At 47.2% G+C, this 24316-nt stretch overlaps 1 protein-coding gene across 7 annotated transcripts in view; it reads right to left on the reverse strand.

The window, feature by feature from the left end:
* The window catches only part of agpat4 (1-acylglycerol-3-phosphate O-acyltransferase 4 (lysophosphatidic acid acyltransferase, delta)), a 221678-nt gene that overhangs the window by 68546 nt on the left and 128816 nt on the right, over positions 1-24316 (reverse strand). For all 7 annotated transcript variants that reach the window (XM_038803483.1, XM_038803453.1, XM_038803474.1 and 4 more), the window contains 3 exons: positions 12920-13081; positions 11387-11540; positions 5936-6038 (listed from right to left, as the gene is read on the reverse strand). In XM_038803483.1, coding sequence (XP_038659411.1) covers positions 5936-6038; positions 11387-11540; positions 12920-13081 — 419 coding nt within the window. The remainder of the gene's footprint in view (positions 1-5935; positions 6039-11386; positions 11541-12919; positions 13082-24316) is intronic.

Consider the following 24316-nt stretch of genomic DNA (forward strand, 5'->3'; position numbering starts at 1 on the left):
GGAGCAGAGTTTGTAAGGAGCATCCAGGAGAGTTTTTTAGAGCAGTATGTAAATAGTCCAACTCGGGAAGGGGCCATACTGGACCTGGTATTGGGGAATGATCCCAGCCAGGTGGTTGATGTTTCAGTCGGTGATTACTTTGGGAATAGCGATCACAATTCCGTAAGTTTTAGAATACTCATGGACAAGGACAAGAGGGGTCCGAAAGGAAGAGTACTAAATTGGGGAAAGGCAGAGTATAACAAAACTCGGCAGGAGCTAGGGAATGTGGATTGGGAGCAGCTGTTTAAGGGTAAATCCACATTTGAAATGTGGAAGTCTTTTAAGGAAAGGTTGATTAGAGTACAGGACAGACATGTTCCTGTGAAAATGAAAGATAGAAATGGCAAGATTAGGGAACCATGGATGACGGGTGAAATTGTGAGACTAGCCAAGATTGAAAAGGAAGCATACATAGGGTCGAGGCAACTCAAAACTGATGAAGCTTTGGAGGAATATCGGGAAAGTAGGACGAATCTCAAACGCGCAATAAAGAGGGCTAAAAGGGGTCATGAAATATCTTTGGCTAACAGGGTTAAGGAAAATCCCAAAGCCTTTTATTCGTATGTAAGGAGCAAGAGGGTAACTAGAGAAAGGATTGGCCCACTCAAAGACAAAAGAGGGAATTTATGTGTGGACTCAGAGGAAATGGGCGAGATTCTTAATGAGTACTTTGCATCGGTATTCACAAAGGAGAGGGACAAGACAGATGCAGGGTAGCATGGTGGTTAGCATAAATGCTTCACAGCTCCAGGGTCCCAGGTTCGATTCCCGGCTGGGTCACTGTCTGTGTGGAGTCTGGACGTCCTCCCCCTGTGTGCGTGGGTTTCCTCCGGGTGCTCCGGTTTCCTCCCACAGTCCAAAGATGTGCGGGTTAGGTGGATTGGCCATGCTAAATTGCCCGTAGTGTCCTAATAAAAGTAAGGTTAAGGGGGGGTTGTTGGGTTACGGGTATAGGGTGGATACGTGGGTTTGAGTAGGGTGATCATGGCTCGGCACAACATTGAGGGCAGAAGGGCCTGTTCTGTGCTGTACTGTTCTATGTTCTATGTTGAGGCTAGGGATGAATGTTTAAATACTCTAGGTCAGGTTGTCATACGGAAGGGGGAAGTTTTGGGTATTCTAAAAGACATTAAGGTGGACAAGTCCTCAGGACCAGATGGGATCTATCCCAGGTTACTGAGGGAAGCGAGGGTCGAAATAGCTGGGGCCTTAACAGATATCTTTGCAGCATCCTTGAGCACGGGTGAGGTCCCGGAGAACTGGAGAATTGCTAATGTTGTCCCTTTGTTTAAGAAGGGTAGCAGGGATAATCCAGGGAATTATAGACCTGTAAGGTTGACGTCAGTGGTAGGCAAACTGTTGGAGAAGATACTGAGGGATAGGATCTATTCACATCTGGAAGAAAATAGACTTATCAGTGATAGGTAGCATGGTTTTGTGCAGGGAAGGTCATGTCTTACAAACCTAATAGAATTCTTTGAGGAAGTGACAAAGTTAATTGATGAGGGAAGGGCTGTAGATGGCATATACATGGACTTTAGTAAGGCGTTTGATAAGGTTTCCCATGGCAGGTTGATGGAAAAAGTGAAGTCGTATGGGGTTCAGGGTGTACTAGCTAGGTGGATAAAGAACTGGCTGGGCAACAGGAGACAGAGAGTAGTGGTGGAAGGGAGTGCCTCAAAATGGAGAAGGGTGACTAGTGGTGTTCCACAGGGATCCGTGCTCGGACCACTGTTGTTTGTGATCTACATAAATGACCTAGAGGAAGGTATAGGTGGTCTGATTAGCAAGTTTGCAGATGATACTAAGATTGGTGGAGTTGCAGATAGCGAGGAGGACTGTCAGAGAATACAACAAAATATAGATAGATTGGAGAGTTGGGCAGAGAAATGGCAGATGGAGTTCAATCCAGGCAAATGCGAGGTGATGCATTTTGGAAGATCAAATTCAAGAGCGGACTATATGGTCAATGGAAGGGTCTTGGGGAAAATTGATGTGCAGAGAGATCTGGGAGTTCAGGTCCATTGTACCCTGAGGGTTGCAACGCAGGTTGATAGAGTGGTCAAGAAGGCATACAGCATGCTTGCCTTCATCGGACGGGGTATTGAGTACAAGAGTTGGCAGGTCATGTTACAGTTGTATAGGACTTTGGTTCGGCCACATTTGGAATACTGCGTGCAGTTATGGTAGCCACATTACCAGAAGGATGTGGATGCTTTGGAGAGGGTGCAGAAGAGGTTCACCAGGATGTTGCCTGGTATGGAGGGTGCTAGCTATGAAGAAATGTTGAGTAGATTAGGATTGTTTTCGTTGGAAAGACGGAGGTTATGGGGGGACCTGATTGAGGTCTACAAAATTATGAGAGGTATGGACAGGGTGGATAGCAACAAGCTTTTCCCAAGAGTGGGGGTGTCAGTTACAAGGGGTCACGATTTCAAGGTGAGAGGGGGAAAGTTTAAGGGAGATGTGCGTGGAAAGTTTTTTACGCAGAGGGTGGTGGGTGCATGGAACGCTTTACCAGCAGAGGTGGTAGAGGCGTGCACGATAGCATCATTTAAGAGGCATCTAGACAGGTATATGAATGGGCGGGAACAGAGGGAAGTAGACCTTGGAAAATAGGAGACAGGTTTAGATAAAGGATCTGGATCGGCGCAGGCTGGGAGGGCCGAAGGGCCTGTTCCTGTGCTGTAATTTTCTTTGTTCTTTGTTGTTGTTCTTTGTCTAAACTTCACCTTTTTCTTAAAAAGGATCGACCTAATCTGGTTGAAGCCTGCTCTTCTCCTGACCACCTCCACACTCAGGTCTTGGTAAACCCACAGGATGCAATTGTCCCACTTACAGATCCGTGTCTGCCTGGCCCAATGTAGAATGCGCTCCTTATCCAAGCACCTGGGAAATCTCACCACCATTGCCCTCGGGGGTGTCGCCCATTCATGGCTTTCTCGTGAGTGCTCTGTGAGCCCTGTCCACCTCCAAGGGTCGGGAGAATGCCCCATCCCCACAGCTGCTTCTCAAACATGTCCGCGATGTATGACCCAGCGTCCGTACCTTCAGACCTCTCCGGAAGCCCAACGATTTCAAGTTCTGCCGGCGGGACCGATTCTCTAGGTCCTCCACCTTCTCCAGGAGCTTCTTCTGCTGGTCTCTCAGCATCCCCACTTCCAACTCAACCGCATTTGATGTTCCTCCTGCTCAGCCAGCATCTTCTCTACTTCCGGATCGCCCGATCTTGGGCGTCCAATCTAAGCTCCAGCCGCATAATTGACTCTTTTATCGGGTCCAAGCAGTCCCGTTTCTGCTTAGCAAAGCCTTCCTGAATGACTTGCACAGCTGTTCCGTTGATCGCTGGGTTGACAAACCAGAGGTCCGGCCCTCCGCAATGCTGCCTCCCGCTGCAGCTTCAGCCCAAGCCTTCTCTGTCTTTCTGTTTCTGCCTTTACGAGCACTTCTAGTCCTTCTCTCCATGCACCGATGTGGGATTTCAGTACACAATTGCCTCTGTCATCAGTTTTACAATTCAAGTCCGGTAGAAAATCGGGGGGAAAAGTCCAAAAGTCCGACCAGAGCGGGAGCGACCAAATGTGCGACTTACTCCTTCATAGCCGCCACCGGCAGTCTCAGAAACAATTTTTTTCTTTCCTCAGTTGGGTTGTGATCTGGAATGCACTGTCCTCATCTTAATATTTTAACTAGGCACCTGCCAATGATTTGATCTCTCCTCCAGCTTTAACACCTGCTGGCTGGGTTTCCTGGTCTCAGGAAAACTGGTAGCTGAAAGGTAACAAGGACTGTTAGATGAGACAAGCAGGTGTCTTTTCTGCACAGCTGGTGGTTCAGGAGGAATGGCAGTGTTACCTTCCAGCCCACCAGCCTACCTTGTTAACTTACCCAGCATTAAAGTGCTGGGTTGGTGTGGAGATGTAGAGGCTTTATGGGTGCGGATGTAGTCGTGCAGGGTTGGGGCTAAGGGCGTTTGTGACTGCTTTGCTACCTTTTTCTCCGGAGAAGTACTCATGGAAACCGGTGGTGACCTCGACACTGAAGATATGGAGACAATTTTGGCAGCAGTTCAAATTGGGGCAATATTCAAGTTGGTACCAGTTTAGGGAGGTACAGTAACACAGTGGCTACCACAGTGGCTACCACTCTGGCTTCACAGCGTCAGGGACCCAGGTTCGATTCCCGGCTTGGTCACTGTCTTGGCGGAGTCTGCAAATTCTCCTAGCGTCTGCATGGGTTTCCTCCGGGTGCTCCAGTTTCCTCCCACAAGTCCCAAAAGACGTGCTTGTTAGGTGAATTGGACATTCTGAATTCTCCCTCAGTGTATCCGAACAGGTGCCGTAGTGTGGTGAGTGGGGATTTTCACAGTAACTTCTTTGCAGTGTTAATGTAAGCCTACTTGTGACACTAATAAAGATTATTATTATTATCATGCAAACTACATATTCAAGCTAGCAAGGTTGGACATTTGGTTTAAGGGATGAAAGAGAAGGGGGATGTTGTGATGGAGGATTTGTTTTAGAAGGGCCGATTTGCGAGCTTGGAGGAGTTGGCGGGGAAATGTGGACTTTCATGGGTAGAAACATTTAGATATTTACAGGTGTGCAACTTAGCTCAGAAGATCTTTCTGCGTTCCCGGTGGTGCCCCTTCCTGGTTGCAGGAGGGGGTTTTGTCAGTGGCAGGAATGGAGGAGGGGAGTACCTTGGAGATATTTCGGAGGCTAAAAGTGGGGCAGGTGGTATTCTTACATAGATACATAGAATTTACAGTGCAGAAGGAGGCCATTCGGCCCATCGAGTCTGTACCGGCTCTTGGGAAGAGCACCCTACCCCCTATCCAAGGTCAACACCTCCACCCTATCCTCATTACCCAGTAACCCCACCCAACACTAAGGGCAATTTTGGACACCACGGCCAATTTATCATGGCCAATCCACCTAACCCACGCATCTTTGGACTGTGGGAGGAAACCGGAGCACCCGGAGGAAACCCACGCACACACGGGGAGGTGAGGGGGTTAAGGCCAAGTGGGAGGAGGAGTTGAGGTTCGAGCTGGAGGAGGGAGAGTGATGTGAGATTCTGCATAGGGTGAACACAACGTCATCATGTGCGAGGTTGGGGCTGATACAGTTGAAGGTAGTGCATAGGGCCCATTTGAACAAATCCAGGATGAGCAGATTATTTCCAGGGGGGGCGGAGGATGAATGTGACATTGTGGGAGGGACCCAGCTAACCACGTACACATTTCTGGTTGCGTCGCAAGCTCGTGGGGTCTGGGTCTCCTGTTTGGCACCATGTTGGCGATCCTACAAATTGAACTGAAGCCAATATGGCCCTCGGGGCCATATTCAGGGTATCGAACCTGCCGGAGCTGCAGACTGGGGCGGGGGCTGATGTCCTGGCCTTCGCCTCACTAATTGCTCGAAGGCGGGGATGATGGATTGGAGGTCAGCTCCTCCACCCAGCACCTCAGTATGGCTCAGAGATTTACGGGAATTTTTGTACCTTGAGAAGGGGTGGTAGTTGTTTGTTATTGCCCATTATTGTTTTCATGTATAAAATTTAAATACATTTAAAATAAAACTTTCCCTGCAATTGGACTCCACGCTAACCATACCACAAACCCTCTCATTCCCCATCAGCAACCCAATGAAATCTACAGGCTTCAAACACCTTCCTGGGCTGTGATCCTCTTCCCAATGCAACCCCACATACTTCTTGGCCTATGATTTGCTCAACAGCCTCGTTGCAATATCCCAAACTCCACCCCCCCCCCGGCCCCCGCATCATTTCCTCCATTCCCCCTCCACCCCATGGATAATTGAGCCAACTACTCAGCAGCAAAATAAGAGAGAAAATTATGGCATAAACTACATGCACTCCAGCATCTTACCGAACATGCAAATCTGCATGGTATTTTTTTCCATGTAAAGTTCCTAGCAATGTCGGATTTTCACCATTTCTGAAATTTAGTGTAGCATCATACACAGCTGGAACTAAAGAAAATAATTTCAGATGAAAACAATACAATAAAAGCCAAATATAATCCACAATTATAAAATGAATTGTGATCAAGTAAACCCAATAATAACAACGGCCAATTAGTAAAAGGCAAAACGACTTTAGTCATAATTGCAGTGTGATTTATACCATTGCAGGTTAATCATCTTGAAGTAAAAGGGCAATTTTTCATCTTTGAAGTAGGAAATGGGAAATGGGGGATTTCCCAACACCGCCATTCTACCTCCCACCCAGCAGCGCCCCACAGCTCTATCCCCATTATTTTCCTGCTGGGGATAGGCTGGATTCAAGGCTGGTGCCTCCTGTAGAGCTCCCGAGACACATACGGTGGCATGTGTATGCCAAGGGTCAGGTTAAAAGATTCACCTCATTGTAACCTTCTTAACTGCTCTTAATCAATGGGCACGATTCACCCAAATGGGAACAAATGCAGTACGGGAGGGTCCCAGAAATAGGGGCAGGAATCCCGGAATAGGATTCTACCCACCATTTTCAATGCCTGCCTGACAAAGGCTGGCCCAAAGTCTTGGGTTATGCATATTAAAGTTAGAACAAGGATCTTTTGGTTTTGAGGCCATGATGTTTTATGTAACAAATGTGGTGGTTTATTAATGTTTTCATAATTATATTTTCATAATTATGGGCATGATTTAATGGAACATTTTCAAAGTGTGGTAGTGAGCAGGAACTACTGCGTGCTTCCCGATCCGGCGATGCCACCAGCGGTATCAAACATTAATTGGTCCACTTACCGAGGCCCCACAGGCTTCGCGCCACAAATGATTGTCTCACTGGCTGATTCGCCAGAACCGTGTCCGCCAGCTCCCAGCCAACCAGGGGGAGCAGCACTTGTACTGATCCCACAGAGCAAACACCGCACAGCTCGCAGCCGTGCCACCGAGGAGACCAGCCCCACGATTTAGGGATACTGGCCAAGCCAGATTGTTGGATGTGGTAGGTAGGATTTATGCGGGAAACGTGACCTCAGACCATGCGCCACACTGGCTAAAGGTCAGGCTTAGTTCGAGGTAGGAGCAGAGGCCGGGATGGAGGTTAGATTTGGGGCTTTTGGTGGACAAGGGGTACTGAGAGAAGGTGCGGTCGGTGATTAGAGACTATGTGGAGTTGAATCGGAACAGGGATGGATCGGTGGCTACGTTTTGGGAGGCATTGAAGGCGGTGGAGGTTATCTCGCATAAGGCTCATAGAGCCTTACCTTTCCAAGAGCCGGTGCAGACTCGATGGGCCAAATGGCCTCCTTCTGCACTGTAAATTCTATGATAAATTCTATGAAAAGAGGAGGGAGGAGTATGGACAGTTGTTGAACGAGAAAATCGGATGGCCATGAAATATTCGAGTGCCTCCATCAAGGAGAGGTTGTGGGAGACAAAGAAGGTACAGGGACAGTTCAATAGGTTGACGACGGGGAAGGTGTTAGAACATTAGTGTTGGGGCAGCTACGGGAGCGAGGGGGTGCAATATGAATATGCAGAGGAGACCCTAATGCTTGCCCATCAGCTACAGAGACAGGCTACGTCCAGGGAGATTGAGATTACGGACAGGGAAGGTTGGAGTGTTGGAGTCGGGGAGGACTAACAAGGCATTCAGGGAGTACTGGCCGATCTAGGAAGGGGATATGGGAAGTTTTTGGACGAGCTGGAATTCCCAAGGCTAGATGTGGCGAGGAGGCAGGTGCTGGAGGAGCCACTAGGGTGGAAAAAGGTGATGGATAGCCTAAAAGGGATGAAGTCAGGGAAGGCCCGGGACTGAACGGTTACCCGGCGGAGTTCGCAAAGGAGTTGGCACCACATTTATTGGGGGGTGTTTAGCGAGGCACTGGAGAAGGGGGAGCTGCCGGAGACACTGAGCCAGGCATCAATCACATTAATCCCGAAGAAGGGGAAGGATCCATTGGAGAGTGGGTCATACAGGTCCATATCACTGTTAAACACAGATGTGAAAGTGTTGGCTAAGTTAGGGCAGGGAGGGTGGAAGGATGCGTTTTGGAGGTGGTTACAGAGGACCAAATGGGTTTTGTACATGTAATCATGACCCTGTTGAAGGGACGGGTACCAGAGGTAGTGGTCTCTATGGATGCGGAGAAGGCTTTTGACCAGGTAGTGGGTGTGTCTGTTGTACGTGGTCCCGGTGGCGAGTGTAGGAAAAGCGAGATGAGTTCACGGAGCTTCAGGATGCACAAGGGAACGAGGCATGGGTGTCCCCACTCGCTGCTGGTGTTGGCGCTGGCAATAGAGCCCTTAGTGATGGCCCTTAGGGGGTCAGTAGAGTAGCTGGGAACTGTGTATGAAGTAGGTAACATCGGGTATCGTTGTATGCAGTCGACCTGCTGCTATTTGTATTGGACCCATTGCAGAGAACCGGGAGAATTATGAACATACTAGAGGGGTTTGGGGCCTTCTCAGGCTATGAGCTGACTGTCTAAAAGACGGGTGTTTCTGGTGAATGAGGCGGGTCGGGGAGCCAATTTGGGGGTGTTGCCATTCAGGGTTGGTAGGGACAGGTTTAGGTATTTGGGGGTTCAGGTGACAGGGGAGTGGGCGACAATGCACAAATGGAACCTAACACAGTTAGAACATAGAACATTACAGCGCAGTACGGGCCCTTCGGCCCTCGATGTTGCGCCGACCCGTGAAACCATCTGAAGCCTATCTGACCTACAATATTATAGTAGGTGAAGGACTTTAGGATATGGGAAACGTTACACCTGATACTGGCGGGGAAGGTCCAGGTGGTAAAAATATATGTTCTGCCAAGGTTCTTGTTTGTATTCCAGACCCTCCTGAAGGCCTTTTTCTGGAAACTGGATGCAGTGATTTTGAAGTTTATATGGGCAAAGAAGGTAACAAGGGTGAAGAGGACCCTGCTACAGAGGCAGAAAGGGAGGGATTGGTGTTACCTAATCTGTTGTACTACTACTGGGCGGCGAATGTGGAGAAGGTGAGGCAGTGGTGGGAAGGAGAGGGGTTAGAGTGAGTTAGGATGCAGGAGTCATCCTGCAGGGGGTCCAGCCTGAGGGCCATGGTGAGAGTGGTGCTTCCGCTGGCACCGAGGAGGTACATGGTGAGCCCAGTGGCACAGTCCATGATTAGGGTGTGGAACCAGTTGAGGAGATACTTTAGGATGGAGGGCTTTAGGATCGAGGGCGTGTCGGTGCTAACACCACTGGCTGGGAATCATGTGTTTAAGCCAGAGGAGACGGGTGGCATGTACAGGAGGTGGGAATGGTGAGGGCAAGAAACTTATATTTGGAGGAGAGGTTTGCAAGAATGGACGAGATGTATGAATAATAATCATTATTGTCACAAGTAGGCTTACATTAACACTGCAATGAGGTTGCTGTGAAAAGCCCCGAGTCACCACACTCCGTCGCCTGTTCGGGTATACTGAAGGAGAATTCAGAATGTCCAATTCACCTACCAGCATGTCTTTCAGGACTTTCAGGAGGAAACCGGAGCACCCGGAGGAAACCGTGAAGACTCCACACAGTGACCCAAGCCAGAATTGAACCTGGGACCCTAGCGTATTAAGCAACAGTGCTAACCACTGTGCTACCGTGTGGCAGAGGTTCTGAAGGGAAGCGAGTTCAGGTATATGCAAATGAGAGACTTTGTGCGGAAGGGATGTAGAGGATTTCCAAAGCTGCCTTATTGGAGCGGATTCTGCTCCCGGATGTGGAAGAGGAGGGTAGAATATATACGGGTGGTGGAGGGAGCAAGGGGGAGTGCAGGTGGTGAGGATCAAGGATAAATGGGAGGAGGAGCTGCGGGGGCGGAGATAGGATGTGGAGTGAGGTGACGTACAGGGTGAATTCAACCTCCTCGTGTGCGAGGATGAGTTTGTTTCAGTTTAAGGTGGTGCATAGCATGCATATGATTCGGGCGAGGATGAGTGGGAGAAAAACTTGCACAATCAGTGAACTGAGAGGTGTGGAGAATGTTCTTTGATTTATGTTTTTGTACCTTTTGATTAAGTTTGGCATAAAATACATTAAAAAAAAGAAGAAACCTAATTTTGAGGAGTCCGATGCACCGCATGGGTGACCGCATGGGCCTAGGCCTCCTTGTATCGGGTCTCCACATCGGTCAATGGCCTCTATACTGCCGTCATTAGCCTGGTCGCAGTTCGCTGCCCGGCAAATAGGTCATCCATAACCTCACTGATGCACTTGTGGGCTGCAGTTTGTGAGATGTCACACAAGTTCCTGATCGAGCCCTCGAATGATCCTGAGACGTAGAAGTTCAGGGCTGCGGTGACCTTGACGGCAACCGAGAGTGGGTATGCTCCTCCTCCATGTGGTGCCAAGTCCGCAAGGACATGGAATTGGTGCCATACCATCCCTTTGTTGAGCCTCATGCGGCATACACTTGTCCGTCATCTATTCGAAAAACCAGTGATGACTGCACACCTTGGGTCTACGCCGGCCTCCCCCTTTGGGTTCCTCCCTGGTCTGATGGGCAGCTGAGTCCCCTGGGTGTGAGGTGGAGCCCTGAAAATGGTCCGCCGCCTCGATCCGCTGTCAACGCTGCTGCTGCCGCTGCCTTCTCCAGCGTCTGGCTGCTTGGCCTGCCAGGAGCACCGCGAGAGCAGCCTCCATGGGGTCAAAGATATCATTAATCCCATGTAATATCTGTAAGGAATTGGAGAGGGTGCGAGACTGGCAATCAGCGGTTTCGTCTACCCGGGACCCCCCATGGCTCATCCCCTCCCCCCCTATCCCTGATCATCTGACATGCCTGCCCATGCACCCCTGGCCACCGGAGGGGCCCCTGGTCACGTTAGATCACGGGAGGTCATTAGATTGGGAGTCGATCCCATTAATTGTATGGAGATTGGCTTTAAGTGGTGCTTATTGATTTCACACCACATCACGGTGGGATCCAGATTTCACAAGCGGGAGCAGCCGGTTCGATTGCAAACTAATCGGCACTCAGCAAGATTCCCGATTTTAGCCTTTCCCACAATCTGAGGCCGCCGCACACACTCACTCAAGCGCAAAGCAGCCATAAAATCGCACCCTATATATTTTTCAAGAAATAACACGTTGAAATTTGTTAGCCAGACAGTCATCAGTGTTGGGCAACAAGGAGTAAAACAAGGATAACTCTAAAACAGAATCAAGAACAGGAGCTTGAATTCACGTATATGGATTGCTTCACATTTTTACTTCTGAACTTGCAAGGTAGATCTACTTGCAAATCATGCGACTGGGTTAGAAAATTCCATGTAGACAAATATTTTTATGCATATCGAGAGCAGTATACTCTAGTTTTCAGATAAATATTATAATAACTTGCAACCTTACCTACATCCCTTAGACATTGCACAGTGAGTGCGAAGCCTTTTGTTCGGGGGAGTAAGTGGTATTTTAGCTTGGGCAAGCCTTTTGCTTCAGCCACCTGCATGCTGATCTGGTGCTTTTTCTCTGTAAATCGTGTTCCTTCACAGTGAATCAGAAACTGCAAGTCAGAAAAGATATCAAAGGAAGAAAGTGATTGAGACTACATCCCTGTAGATACCACTGCAAAAAGTTGTACCACCAATCATCTTATTGCCACTGGGGCAGCACAGTGGCACAGTAGGTTAGCACTGCTGCCTCACGGCGCTGAGATCCCAAGTTCGATCCTGGCTCTGGGTCACTGTCCGTGTGGAGTTTGCACATTCTCCCTGTGTTTGTGTGGGTTTCGCCCCCACAACCCAAAAGATGTGCAGGCTAGGTGGATTGGCCACACTAAATTGCCCCTTAATTGGAAAAAATGAATTGGGTACTCAAAATTTATTTTAAAAACATATTTAAAAAAAAAACAATCATCTTATTGCCACTAAAACCATCCGCAGACTCAGAAACTATGTGCGGGATTTACCAGCTATTCACGCCGGCGGAAAATTCCGATCCCATGCCGGTGCACGGGTTTCCCAGTGACGAGGGTTGCAGTCAATGGGAAATCCTGACATTCTAAATGAACTTTATTTGAAAATGTGAAACAGAGATAAGCAATAATTTTCTGGTAGCATTTTGATACAAGGTGTCAATTCTCAAGAAACTTTGGTGAAAGCTGGCTTTTCTTTTCATTTCATCGTCTGCAACTGTTCCTTGAACAGCAACAGATACTGTGTCAGCTTCACCATGATAATAATTACAGTTCCAACAACAAATAGGCAAAAAAAAATGAATGTAACAAAGCTCTAGAATAATCAAACCTTGTCAAGGGAACATGATTTTGTTGTCATTCTGGGTCATAGCAACAAGGAAAAGAGATAGGATGGGATTGTGTATTGTTTTTCAGTTTGTGAATAATTCGTATTACATTTTGTTGTGCAGAAACATTCAGGATTGACGTGTATACTTGCTTCTGGGTGGGCAGAACCCTCAACCCTGAAGAGGATAGGTTAACCTATATCTGTATGCGAGGATAATTTGACACATTTTTGTACGTAGCTTTTTGCCGTTTGTATTTCTTGCATCAAGAACTGTACATTTTGATTTCTCTGTCCAAACACTCTCATTGTAGGATTGGACAAGTTTTGTTCCTAAAAGAAAGGCAACCACTATTGAACATATCAGCATTCTCAGACCCAGATATATAGCTCTGTCCTCTCCTACTTTCACGGCAAAAATTGCTTTCCATTTGTCCAGAACATCATTCGCTGTCACTTTTTTTTATAGCTTGTATTTGGCAGCATCCTCTTTTATCTTCACTTCTCCCCCTGGTCAGAGACACTTGTAGTTGACAAAGACCATTGAAGGATTGTATGGAGAAACTCAAGACATGTACAATTAACAACCATGAGGACCATAACCATCAACCTTGGTTACTGATTTCAGCACTATACCTACCCAAAAGATTTCAGGGTAATCCCGGAGATTACGCAAACTCTGGACTACATTTTTGCGATCTTCCGTCCACTGTCGCTTGCAAAATACGATCTCCAGAAAATACCACATCCAACCAATCAGAGGAACATAAGCCAGCTCCTTTTTTGCTAGTACTTTCGAACTCTACACAAAAAAAACAGATTTTTAAAAAACTGTTAGTTTAACATAGAAACATCGAAAATAGGAGGAGGAATAAGCCATTTGGCCCTTCAAGCCTGTTCTGCCATTCGATATGATCATGGTTGATCCTTATACTTTAGGTTCCCTCATCCAAATCTTTGATCTATATTGTGAATAGCTGGGGCCCAATCAGAGATCCCTGAAGGAGCCCATTAGTCAGTGACTGCCAATCCAAAAGACCTATTTATTCCTACTCTGTTTCTTGCCTGCTAACCAATTCTCAATCCATGACAACACATTACCCCCAATTCCACATGCTGTAATTTTGTTCAGTAACCTCTTGGGACTTTATCTAACACTTTCTGAAAGTCCAAATACACATCCAATAGTTCACTCTGATCTATTCCAAATTACGTCCTCAAAAAACACCAGTAGGTTTATCAACAGGGTTTCCCCTTCATAAATCCATGTCGACATTGTCTAATCTCATTGCTATTTTCTGAGTGTCCTATTATCGCATCCTTTATAATAGACTCTAGCATTTTCCCTATTACTGTGAGGCTAACTGCTCTCTAATACCCTGTTTCCTTCCATGCTTCCTTTTAAAAAATAGTGGGCTTACTTTTGCGACCCTCCAATCTGTTGGTACTGTTCCTGAATCTACAGAATTTTGGAAGATGATAACCAACACATGCATGGACACCTCCTTTAGTACCCTGGAATGTAGGACTTCTGGTGGCAGCCATGGTGTGTGGTTGCACATTAGGTGGCTCCTGCTTGAAGTGAAATTGCTTGGAGTCTTTTCGCCCGTTTCAGGGGTAATTATACAGGTGGAAAGTACAAAGTACATAGAACATACAGTGCAGAAGGAGCCTATTCGGCCCATCGAGTCTGCACCGACCCACTTAGGCCCTCATTTCCACCCAAGCCCTAACTTCCAACCTATCCCCGCAATCCAATAACCCCTCCTAACCGTTTTGGACACGAAGGGCAATTTATCATGGCCAATCCACCTAACCTGCACGTCTTTGGACTGTGGGAAGAAACCGGAGTACCGGGAGGAAACCCATGCAGACACGGGGAGAACGGGCAGACTATTCACAGACAGTGACCCAGCAGGGAATTGAACCTGGGACCCTGGTGCTGTGAAGCCACAGTGCTATCCACTTGTGCTACCGTGCTGCCCTGCTCGCGCAAAAAATGTCAGTTTTGCACCTTGGCAGTGCCCACGCCAGCTGGTTGGGCCACTTGTGTACCTTGGCAGTGCCAGGTTGGGTACCCAGGTGGCATCAGCAGTGTCAGGCCATCAACCTAACCAAAGGGCATGCAGCTGGGGGCCTCTGATGCCCCGGAAGACCCCCACAAGTGCCGTTCCGTCTGGTCCCCGTTTGTAGGGACCAGTGCTGAATGGCGCTCGCCTGAAGTCTCTGAGGCCCAAGTGTTTTAAGTATGAGGCACTAAGAACTCTCCTACATAGGGCATGTCTGTAGCCTATCAAACGAGGAGTGCAAAAAGCAAGGTACAACAGTCAGACCAAGTGATCTCTCAAACTGCGACAGAAGAAAAGATGGCGGAGACCTCTCTGGCATTGTTGCATGCTCAGTGGTCCACAGAACAGTTGGTGGAGTTCTTGATGGCTATGTTTGAACTGCAGAGAAATGAGGACTCAGAGAGCATTACCAGGGTGGAGGGGCCGATCCGGGCAGTCATAGAGAGAGTGGAGCAAACACTGGAGATGCAGCATGCATTGCTCCAGAAAGTGGAGATGTCGGTGGCTGACCATAAGGATTGATTGGCTTTGTTGGAGATGGAAATCGTGCTGAGACAGAGGGTCAGAAGTTAAGAGAGAAGGTGGACGACTTGGAGTATCGCTCGAGGAGGCAGAACCTTTGGATTGTGGGTCTGACTGAGGGGATCAAGGGAATGCAGGCCACACAATATGTGACGCAAATGGTAGAGAAGTTGGTGGGGGAGGAGGGGTCTTTGGCCAACCTGAGGTGGATCAAGCGCACAGGTTGGTAAAGAGGAAGCTGAAGACAAGTGAGCTACCAAGGGCGATCGTGGTCATGTTTCCCTGTCGTTTGGATAAAGAGAAGATTCTACGGTAGGCAAAGGAGGTGAGAGAATGCACTTGGGAAGGCCCAAGCAGTGCGTATTTATCAGAACTTAGGAGCGTAGTTGGTCAGGTGATGAGCGGGGTTGAATAGGGCCAAAGCGGCCCTATTCGGCCCTATTCAGGAAAAATGTGAAATTCAGTATATTGTATACTGATCATTTGTGGGTCACATTCCGGAATCTGGAGTTTTATTTCGAGACACCAGAGGAGGCGAGTAAGTTTATGAAAGATCATGCACATTCGCCCCATGTTTGCGTGGCTTTCCCCCCCACAACCCCAAGATGTGCAGGGTAGGTAGATTGGCCTCGATGAATTGCTACTTAATTGGAAAAAATGAATTGGGTACTCTAAATTTATATTAAAAAAACAAACGTGGGTTTAATTGCTAATCATAGAGTATGGAAATCTAATTGGGAACTGTTTTCTCCAGAGTTGAAAAGGCAGGTTTATATCCAATGGGCTCAATGCTATTTGAGGATTAAATACCATTTCCTGGAAATCTGCCTATTATAATTTTGGTATTTATCATCGAAGAAAATACCTTCCTAACTTCCAATATTGGTGCATGACAACGTTTGTGTTTAGAATTCAAATTTCGTCGCAACATACAAGTTATCCTGAGTCTACGTTTGTGCAGTAGTGTGACCATTGGAATTAGGCTGGACGATATAGACTGTTATCATCATCTATCCAATCCATTCTGATGTATTGTTTTAATTCACTCGAGAGCTTTTCTAAAACTTTATCATTAAAATCTGGTTATTCTTTACTTTTAGCACAAGGAAAGCAAACATCCACACGCACACACAGTAAACATTTGCCAGAAGTACACACAAAATAAAGCCAAAAGGTATTATGTAATTTGATCATGGAAATCCACCATTTAATAGTCATAATAATCTTTATAAGTGTCATAAATAGGCTTACATCAACACTGCAATGAAGTTCTGTGAAAATCCCCTAGTGGCCACACTCTGGCGTCTGTTCGGATACACTGAGGGAGAATTCAGAATCTCCAATTCACCTAACAAGCACGTCTTTCGGGACTTGTGGGAGGAAACAGGACACCCGGAGGAAACCCATGGAGACACGGGGAGAACATGCAAACTCTCCGCACAGACAGTGACCCAAGTCGGAATCGAACCTGGGACCTGGAATGTGAAGCAACATTGCTAACCGCTGTGCTACCGTGCTGTCCATTTTCCATGATATCACCAGTTTTAAAATCATTCCCACAAATGGAACCATTTATTACTTTTTTTTTTAGAAAATATTCTATTGAAGCATTTGTAATTTTCACAATTTAACATGTTGACATTTCTAAAACCGCGTGGGTCGACGCACAAAATACCCCTAAAAGAACAAATAATAAACCACGTCCCCATTTCTCTCGCCCTGTCCTCAATTACCTGTATACTGAGTCCCTTGTCCTTATTTAACATTACCTTGCTTTCTGTTTTCCTCCCCCCCCCCCCCGCCCCCACCTTTTCCCTTTCCCACCTTACTGCTGACATTCAATTTTTGTTGAAGAAATCGATGAATGGCTGCCAACTCCCTGTATTGATCCTCTCAGAGTTAACTTATTTTCTCCAGACTGAGAAACCCTACCATATCGCTGACCCACACTCCTGACTTGGGGGGCTCCGAGTCTCTCCATCTCAGCAAGATCCGACTCCGGGTCACCAGAGAGGAGAAGGCCAAAAGATCGGCCTCCCTACCCCCCTTTGCCCCCGGATCTTCCGACATTCCAAATATTGCTAATTCTGGGCTCGGAGTTACCCTATCTTCCAGGACTTCTGACACAAGATCCGCAAATCCCTGCCAGAATTCCCTCAGTTTCAGGCTACCGTCATGTGGGCCTTGTGGACTACCTTGAACAGAATCAAGCTAAATCTAGCACAGGACGAAGATGCATATACCCATCTCAAGGCTTTTTCCCCACAGTTTAGTTTCCAGCTCCCCACCTCCTCTTCACCTCTCTGATAGGGACCCCTTCCCACTCTAACAATTCCCTGTATATCTCCTAAACCGTCCCACCTCCAATAGTCCCCTCAGTGGGATGCGAGGAAAGCTTGGAACCTGTCTCCATACAAAGTCCCGCACTTGAAGATACCGGAACCTGTTCCCACCCAGCAAATCAGACTCCTTTAATGTCTCCAAGGTCGGAAAGCCCTCCTGGATGAATAGATCCCCAAACCTCTCAACCCCTGCCTGCTGCCATATCTTAAAGCCCCCATCCAGCCCCCCCCAGGACAAACTGGTGATTGTCACAGATCGGTGACCACACTAACACCCCCTCCAGTCTCATACGCTGCCTCCATTGCCCCCACACCCTTAGAGCTGCCACCACCACCGGACTTGTAGAGTACCGAGCTAGCGAGAACGGCAGGGGCGCCGTCAGTAAAGCCTCCAAACTCGTACCTTTGCAGGATGTTGCCTCCACCTGCTCCCAGACTGACCTCTCCACTACCCACTTCCTGACCATCAATAGGTTGGAAGCCCATAATAGTTAATAAAGCTCGGGAGAGCCAAGCCCCCTTCTCCGCAGGTCCGTTCCAGGAGTGCCCTCTTTACTCTCGGGGTTTTACCCATCTATATAAACCTCGATATCGCCACATTCATGCTTCTGAAAAAAGCTTTTGGGATAAAAATCGGGAGACATTGAAAAAAGAAAAGCAGTTTCAGAAGGACCGTCACCTTCACTGTCTGAACTCTCCCCGCCAGTGTCAGTGGGAGCATGTCCCATCTACGGAAATCCCTTCTCATTTGATCCAATGCTTTGCCCAAATTTAACTTGTGAAACTGCCCCCAATCCTTGGCCACGTGAATCCCCAGATACCTAAAACTCCTCCTGTAGCCATGCTGGCCACGCAAAATGGACACAGAGCCAAACTAAAATGGAAGACAGCAGGGAAAGCCTGTTTAGTGAGAACAGACAGCCTGCTCTCAACTAATTAGCATTTTGCAAGCAGCAAACCAGTTTTCTGGCCAGGTGCAGATCTCCAAGCCAAAGGTGTTAATGGCAAAGCGCTTAACATTCTGATGAGGCAGCCCAGATCCAGGCACACACAATGGCAACATTTCCATCTCAATGTAGCACTTAATTGGTGGAGCAGACAGGATGGCACCAGAGTAACGAATATCAAAACCACCCCCCAACATCGAGGGAAGCCCCCGCATTGGAGGATTTCGAAGGTAGCCGTTTGGAAACGTTCCAATCGGTACCGAAAGGTAGAGCCCGCCTAGAAGGGGGCAAGGACATTAGAGAGGGGTATAAAAGCAAATTCCCCACAGAGCCCGGTCTGTTAAACTCGTGCTCCGGCTCTGACTGACATCTTGCATCCTGACTCCAGCCGTTGAGCACCAGCCGCCGAAACCGTAAGTTCAACGCTCGCTACGCGATCCAAGCCCACTAGACCCCAAAGTACCAGAACGCTTGCTGAAGGCTGCAGTACAAGACCAGGACGAAGGCCTCGTTCTCTGACCTTGCCTGTTCCTGTTAGATAAGTATTCTGTTCACTTAAATTTAGTTATAGCTTAGTCTCTTAGTGTGTGCATGAGTATTTATTATAACTGTATAATAAATATTGATCGTTTGAACTTTACTAATCGGTGTATCGTCTTTATTACTTTGAACTTGACCTTGGAATACTTGTGACGTTGCCTATACGGCAACTGGCGACTCCAGAGCTAAATAATTACATAGAACAGAGCCTAGTAGTGTTAAGCACACGTCGAACTCGGAGGCGTGTTAATACACTCCAATAAACGCGTTTTACAACCACAGTAAAACGTGCAACATTTAGTGGCAACTCTGGTCTAAGCTCAGGACTGATGTCACACACTACATTGAGAATTGCCTGATTTGTGCTCAGAATAACCCGGAGCGGTATTCTAAGAAAGCACAACTTCGGCACACTCGCCCAGTTAACGGCCCTTGGACAAACCTCCAGATCGATTTTATAGGTCCATTGCCCCCTTGTCGGAATGGCTATAAATACGTTCTGGTGGTGATAGATACCTTTACAAAATGGGTAGAGGCATTTCCCTCACGAACAAACACAGCTAAGACAGCTGCAAAGATCCTGACCCACCACATCTTCACGAGATGGGGTTTACCCCGAAGTATCGATTCGGACCAGGGATCTCACTTTACAGGACGGGTCATGAGGAACGTCCTGACAATATTCGGTATAAAGCAAAATTTTCATATTGCGTATCATCCACAGTCCAGCGGGATTGTGGAGCGCATGAATCGGACCCTAAAAACGACCCTCAGGAAAATGGTTCAACAGAACAATTCCACATGGGATTCAGTGCTCCCATTTGCACTTATGTTCATAAGGAACACTGTCTCCACATCTACAGGATACACACCACATACACTCATGACCGGACGCCCTATGAAAGGTACAGAATTCCTTTTAGGACTGGACATGACAAGCCCCGAAGTGACGGCCCTCACACATGAAAAGGCAGTTAAAGATCTAGTTGAGACTGTGAGGTCTGCACAGATCGCAGCCGCAGTCCAGCTAGGGAAACGCCGACAGCAACGCACTGCCTGTTTCAATAAGACCGTCCACACCACAGAATTCCAGGTTGGGCAACAGGTAATGTTATCTGTTTATAACCCCAGCAGTTTTTTGGCTCCAAAATATTCCGGTCCCTACTCAATTTCGGACAAAATTAGCCCCTCCGTTTACAGGATCAAATATCCTAATGGGAAGACCGCGTGGTTCCATATAAACCAGTTAAAGGCATATGGAACACAGGCCAACCATGCTCACCATGTCCTGCTGGATGCAGCAGAACACTTCACCCCGCCCACCAGAGACACTTTTCCACCATCCCCCTCACAGACCAGTTCATCAACGGACTCGCCCGCGACTCCGCCCACAGACCACTACAGACCACGCCCCGACACGCCCACAAGCTGCCACAGCAGAGACAGTAGGACAGACACTGCCTCTGAAGACAGCGACAGCACACAGCCATACAGCCCACACTGCACCAACTACGACCCCAACTCCAGTGACCCCATGGAAGTCACCTACCTCAAATATCCAGAACCACCACCCGACCCCGACTACCCCGACAACACACTCGACACTACACAATGGCACAGGGACAATTCCTACAGGCTTGTCCGCAATGATGAAAGTGACCCCCGGTCACACAATTCCAAAGTTTCATGCCTGATCCACACAAGGGTGTGGGATCCGGGAGAGCAGGACGACACGGTGTCTGACTCCCGACACGGCAACCCCTTTGTGACCCTGTTCACAGAGGCAGAATCAAAGTGAGGTGTCCAGATGATGCAAGATAGGAATCGTTTGAGGGAAACGATGTCCTTTCTGATGGAACCTGCACGTATGTTTGTCTTCGTTTTATGTTTGTTTGTCTCAGGATTGTACATTGTTCAGCTGGAGGATGGACATCTTCTTTTCAGCTGAAAAGATTGTGACCACCTCACATACACGTTAGTTTGTCTGCCGAAACTTTTGAGAACTTCGGTTTGATTGGAGATCTTTTCCAAAGTTGTACGGCCACACGCCAAATAGTTTATCTGCAGATATCTCTGAGAACTTCAGTGATGTCCTCAGTTGGAGCATCTTGGCTCCCTTGGTTTTTTTAGGTGCCCCTCTATTCGGCGAAGTAGAGGCTGCAAGTCATGGTAAACACATTCGTACCCGTTTCTTTCCAGGTTACTCAGGCAGTGGACAAACGGCACTGAGGACCCGCCCTGTCTGAGAACCAACCCTTGGTCAGCCAAGCTCGGGTATGGCACAGCACGCCCTACCCGGGGATCCCATCCAACTCGTACCCGTAGCGGCCCATACGCAACTCATTCGGATGTTTGTTTCAAAGTTTGTTTTCATTTTACGTTAGGTAGCCCTTCGGCCGCCATCCCACATGCTATTTACATCCGGGAACATTCGGATGGTAAATCAGCAAAGCCTGCGAGACGGCTCGCAGAAGGAAGGATTGTTAGGTGTATGCTGGTCTTTAAATTCGCTTTTTGAAAAAAAAAATGAGGGGAGTCACAGGGTGTGACTTAGCCAGTCATTTTAAAGGGTCAATTGGGTTTTGAAAGACAGATGCACCAACAAGTAAAGGTCTTAAACTGTGTATTGACAGATACTGTGCTTGATCCCAAAGGTTTCAAAGGACGAGACAGAGGTCGAAGCCAGGATTGTCAATACCGGAGGAAGAAGGAAGAGAAAGAAGAAGAACAGCAAAATGATGGAAGCCCACTTATTACTGTTTAATGTTATATGTATATGTGTGGAAACAAGACACGTTTCCCCCACAACCCCCACCGTAAATGTTTCAATTACAGCAAACCCCCAGTGCTCAGCTCTGATCAGCGAGGTTCAGACCTGGTGCACTAAATTCATGACGTGGTACTCCATGTCCTATATAATCGAATCACTGTTGGTGATCGCGATCCTCATCATACTAGTGCAGACCCTCAGGTTGAGGAAATGGAAGAGGAGAGCCTCTCGTTCCAGCACCTCACCCATCTATAGAGTTCAATCCCCCATCTTCGGATTCCACCAAACCCCTCAACCCCTCACTGATTACAACACTCTGTAAATAAAAATTCAGCCATGTATTATATTGTTCCATACTCGACTGCCGAGTTGGGAAGTGTGATGTTGTGGTGTGAATGGTTAAGATTTTAGAGTGATGAAATGTTAAGTTAAGGTTAAGGTTAATAGTGATAGGTAGAGGTTCCCAGTTGTAGTAATGCATGTCCCTTTGACATGGGGCCAAGTAGAGACGTTAGTTAAAATTTTTTTCTTCTTCCCATAGTTTAAGATAGAGTAGAACAGGAACTGGCAAGAGGTCAGAACACAAGGAAGGCAAAGTACATAGGTGATCCTTCACAATAGTATGATTGTGAGGATCACAAGGAGGGAATGTAGCCATGCTGGCCACGCAAAATGGACACAGAGCCAAACTAAAATGGAAGACAGCAGGGAAAGCCTGTTTAGTGAGAACAGACAGCCTGCTCTCAACTAATTAGCATTTTGCAAGCAGCAAACCAGTTTTCTGGCCAGGTGCAGATCTCCAAGCCAAAGGTGTTAATGGCAAAGCGCTTAACATTCTGATGAGGCAGCCCAGATCCAGGCACACACAATGGCAACATTTCCATCTCAATGTAGCACTTAATTGGTGGAGCAGACAGGATGGCACCAGAGTAACGAATATCAAAACCACCCCCCAACATCGAGGGAAGCCCCCGCATTGGAGGATTTCGAAGGTAGCCGTTTGGAAACGTTCCAATCGGTACCGAAAGGTAGAGCCCGCCTAGAAGGGGGCAAGGACATTAGAGAGGGGTATAAAAGCAAATTCCCCACAGAGCCCGGTCTGTTAAACTCGTGCTCCGGCTCTGACTGACATCTTGCATCCTGACTCCAGCCGTTGAGCACCAGCCGCCGAAACCGTAAGTTCAACGCTCGCTACGCGATCCAAGCCCACTAGACCCCAAAGTACCAGAACGCTTGCTGAAGGCTGCAGTACAAGACCAGGACGAAGGCCTCGTTCTCTGACCTTGCCTGTTCCTGTTAGATAAGTATTCTGTTCACTTAAGTTTAGTTATAGCTTAGTCTCTTAGTGTGTGCATGAGTATTTATTATAACTGTATAATAAATATTGATCGTTTGAACTTTACTAATCGGTGTATCGTCTTTATTACTTTGAACTTGACCTTGGAATACTTGTGACGTTGCCTATACGGCAACTGGCGACTCCAGAGCTAAATAATTACATAGAACAGAGCCTAGTAGTGTTAAGCACACGTCGAACTCGGAGGCGTGTTAATACACTCCAATAAACGCGTTTTACAACCACAGTAAAACGTGCAACACTCCCAACCATTTTAAAAGGTAACTCCCTCAGTCTCCTTTCCTGCCCCCATGCCTGGATCACGAACATCTCACTCTTTCCCATATTTAACTTATAGCCTGAAAATCATCCACATTCTCCTCATACCTCCATGATTTGGGTCATTCCTCCCCCCCTCCCCCACCGGGTCCGTGACATAAAGCAGCAAATCGTCCGCATGAAGAGAGACCCTGTGTTCCACCACCACCCCCACCCCCTCCCTCACAACCATGTACTGTATTACTAAAACTGCAGGCTTGAGTATTTCTGGAACATATCAAACCAGGATTTAAATCATATTGATAAATTCAGATTCACTATTATAGCTCACATTAACTGTATCTCTTACTATATTACTGCCTGCAGACTCTTCAACCTGTTTATTAGGGAAAATACCTATTTCCCAATCAGTTTCCAAGCCAACCTAAATCCAAAGTTTTGATGGGAAATGAAAATGATTTAATTCCTGACAGAGCAGAACAATAGAAAAAGCCAGCTACAAGATTTTTTTAAAAAAATTAGCACCATTTAGAAGAAACTGCAGGCAGTTATAAAAATGTGAGGAAATATCTGGGCTTCCCCGCATCTCACCAATAAAAATTGAGTGTAGGGGAAAATTGCATTGCTTCCACATTGGGAGCCTTTTAATAGAACACAGGCTATGATTGCTGATGGTTTCTTCAGGTGCTCAAGGGCCTCCAATCTAGCCAAGATAGGGTCTCAAGTCGAGATGTACGTTCATTCCACTTTTAGCATAACACACCATTTGGTAAAGGAATTGAAAATATGATGGAAACAAATTACCCGGAAAATCACCCAAAAAAATCATTTAAAACTATGAATGAGATTGTATTATGTTTTGGTGAATAGCACCCAGCCGAATACCCTTCAAAAGTGACTAAATATGGAGAGGAAGCAAGTCATTGCTGAAGGTTTCTACTCAGCATTATGGAAGGAGCACTTACCTTTGCTATTCACTTGCTGCTGGAGATCTGAAAAAGCGTTTAGAAACACAACACAAGACTTTCAGGCACATTTTGTACTTCACCAATTTATCCCAGAAATTTCAAGTGTGCTACTCCACCTCCAGTTTGGCACAGGAGGAACAGTACTAAGTACATAATGCCAAGCAGACCAGCACTAGCTGCTGCAGGTGATAGGGACAGAAGGGCAAAGTGAACTCCTCCTCCACCACCACTACTGATGCAGCACATTCTTATTCCTCTGCATCT

The sequence above is a fragment of the Scyliorhinus canicula genome, chromosome 1, assembly GCF_902713615.1.
Source record: "Scyliorhinus canicula chromosome 1, sScyCan1.1, whole genome shotgun sequence".
NCBI classification, from domain to species: Eukaryota; Metazoa; Chordata; class Chondrichthyes; order Carcharhiniformes; family Scyliorhinidae; genus Scyliorhinus; species Scyliorhinus canicula.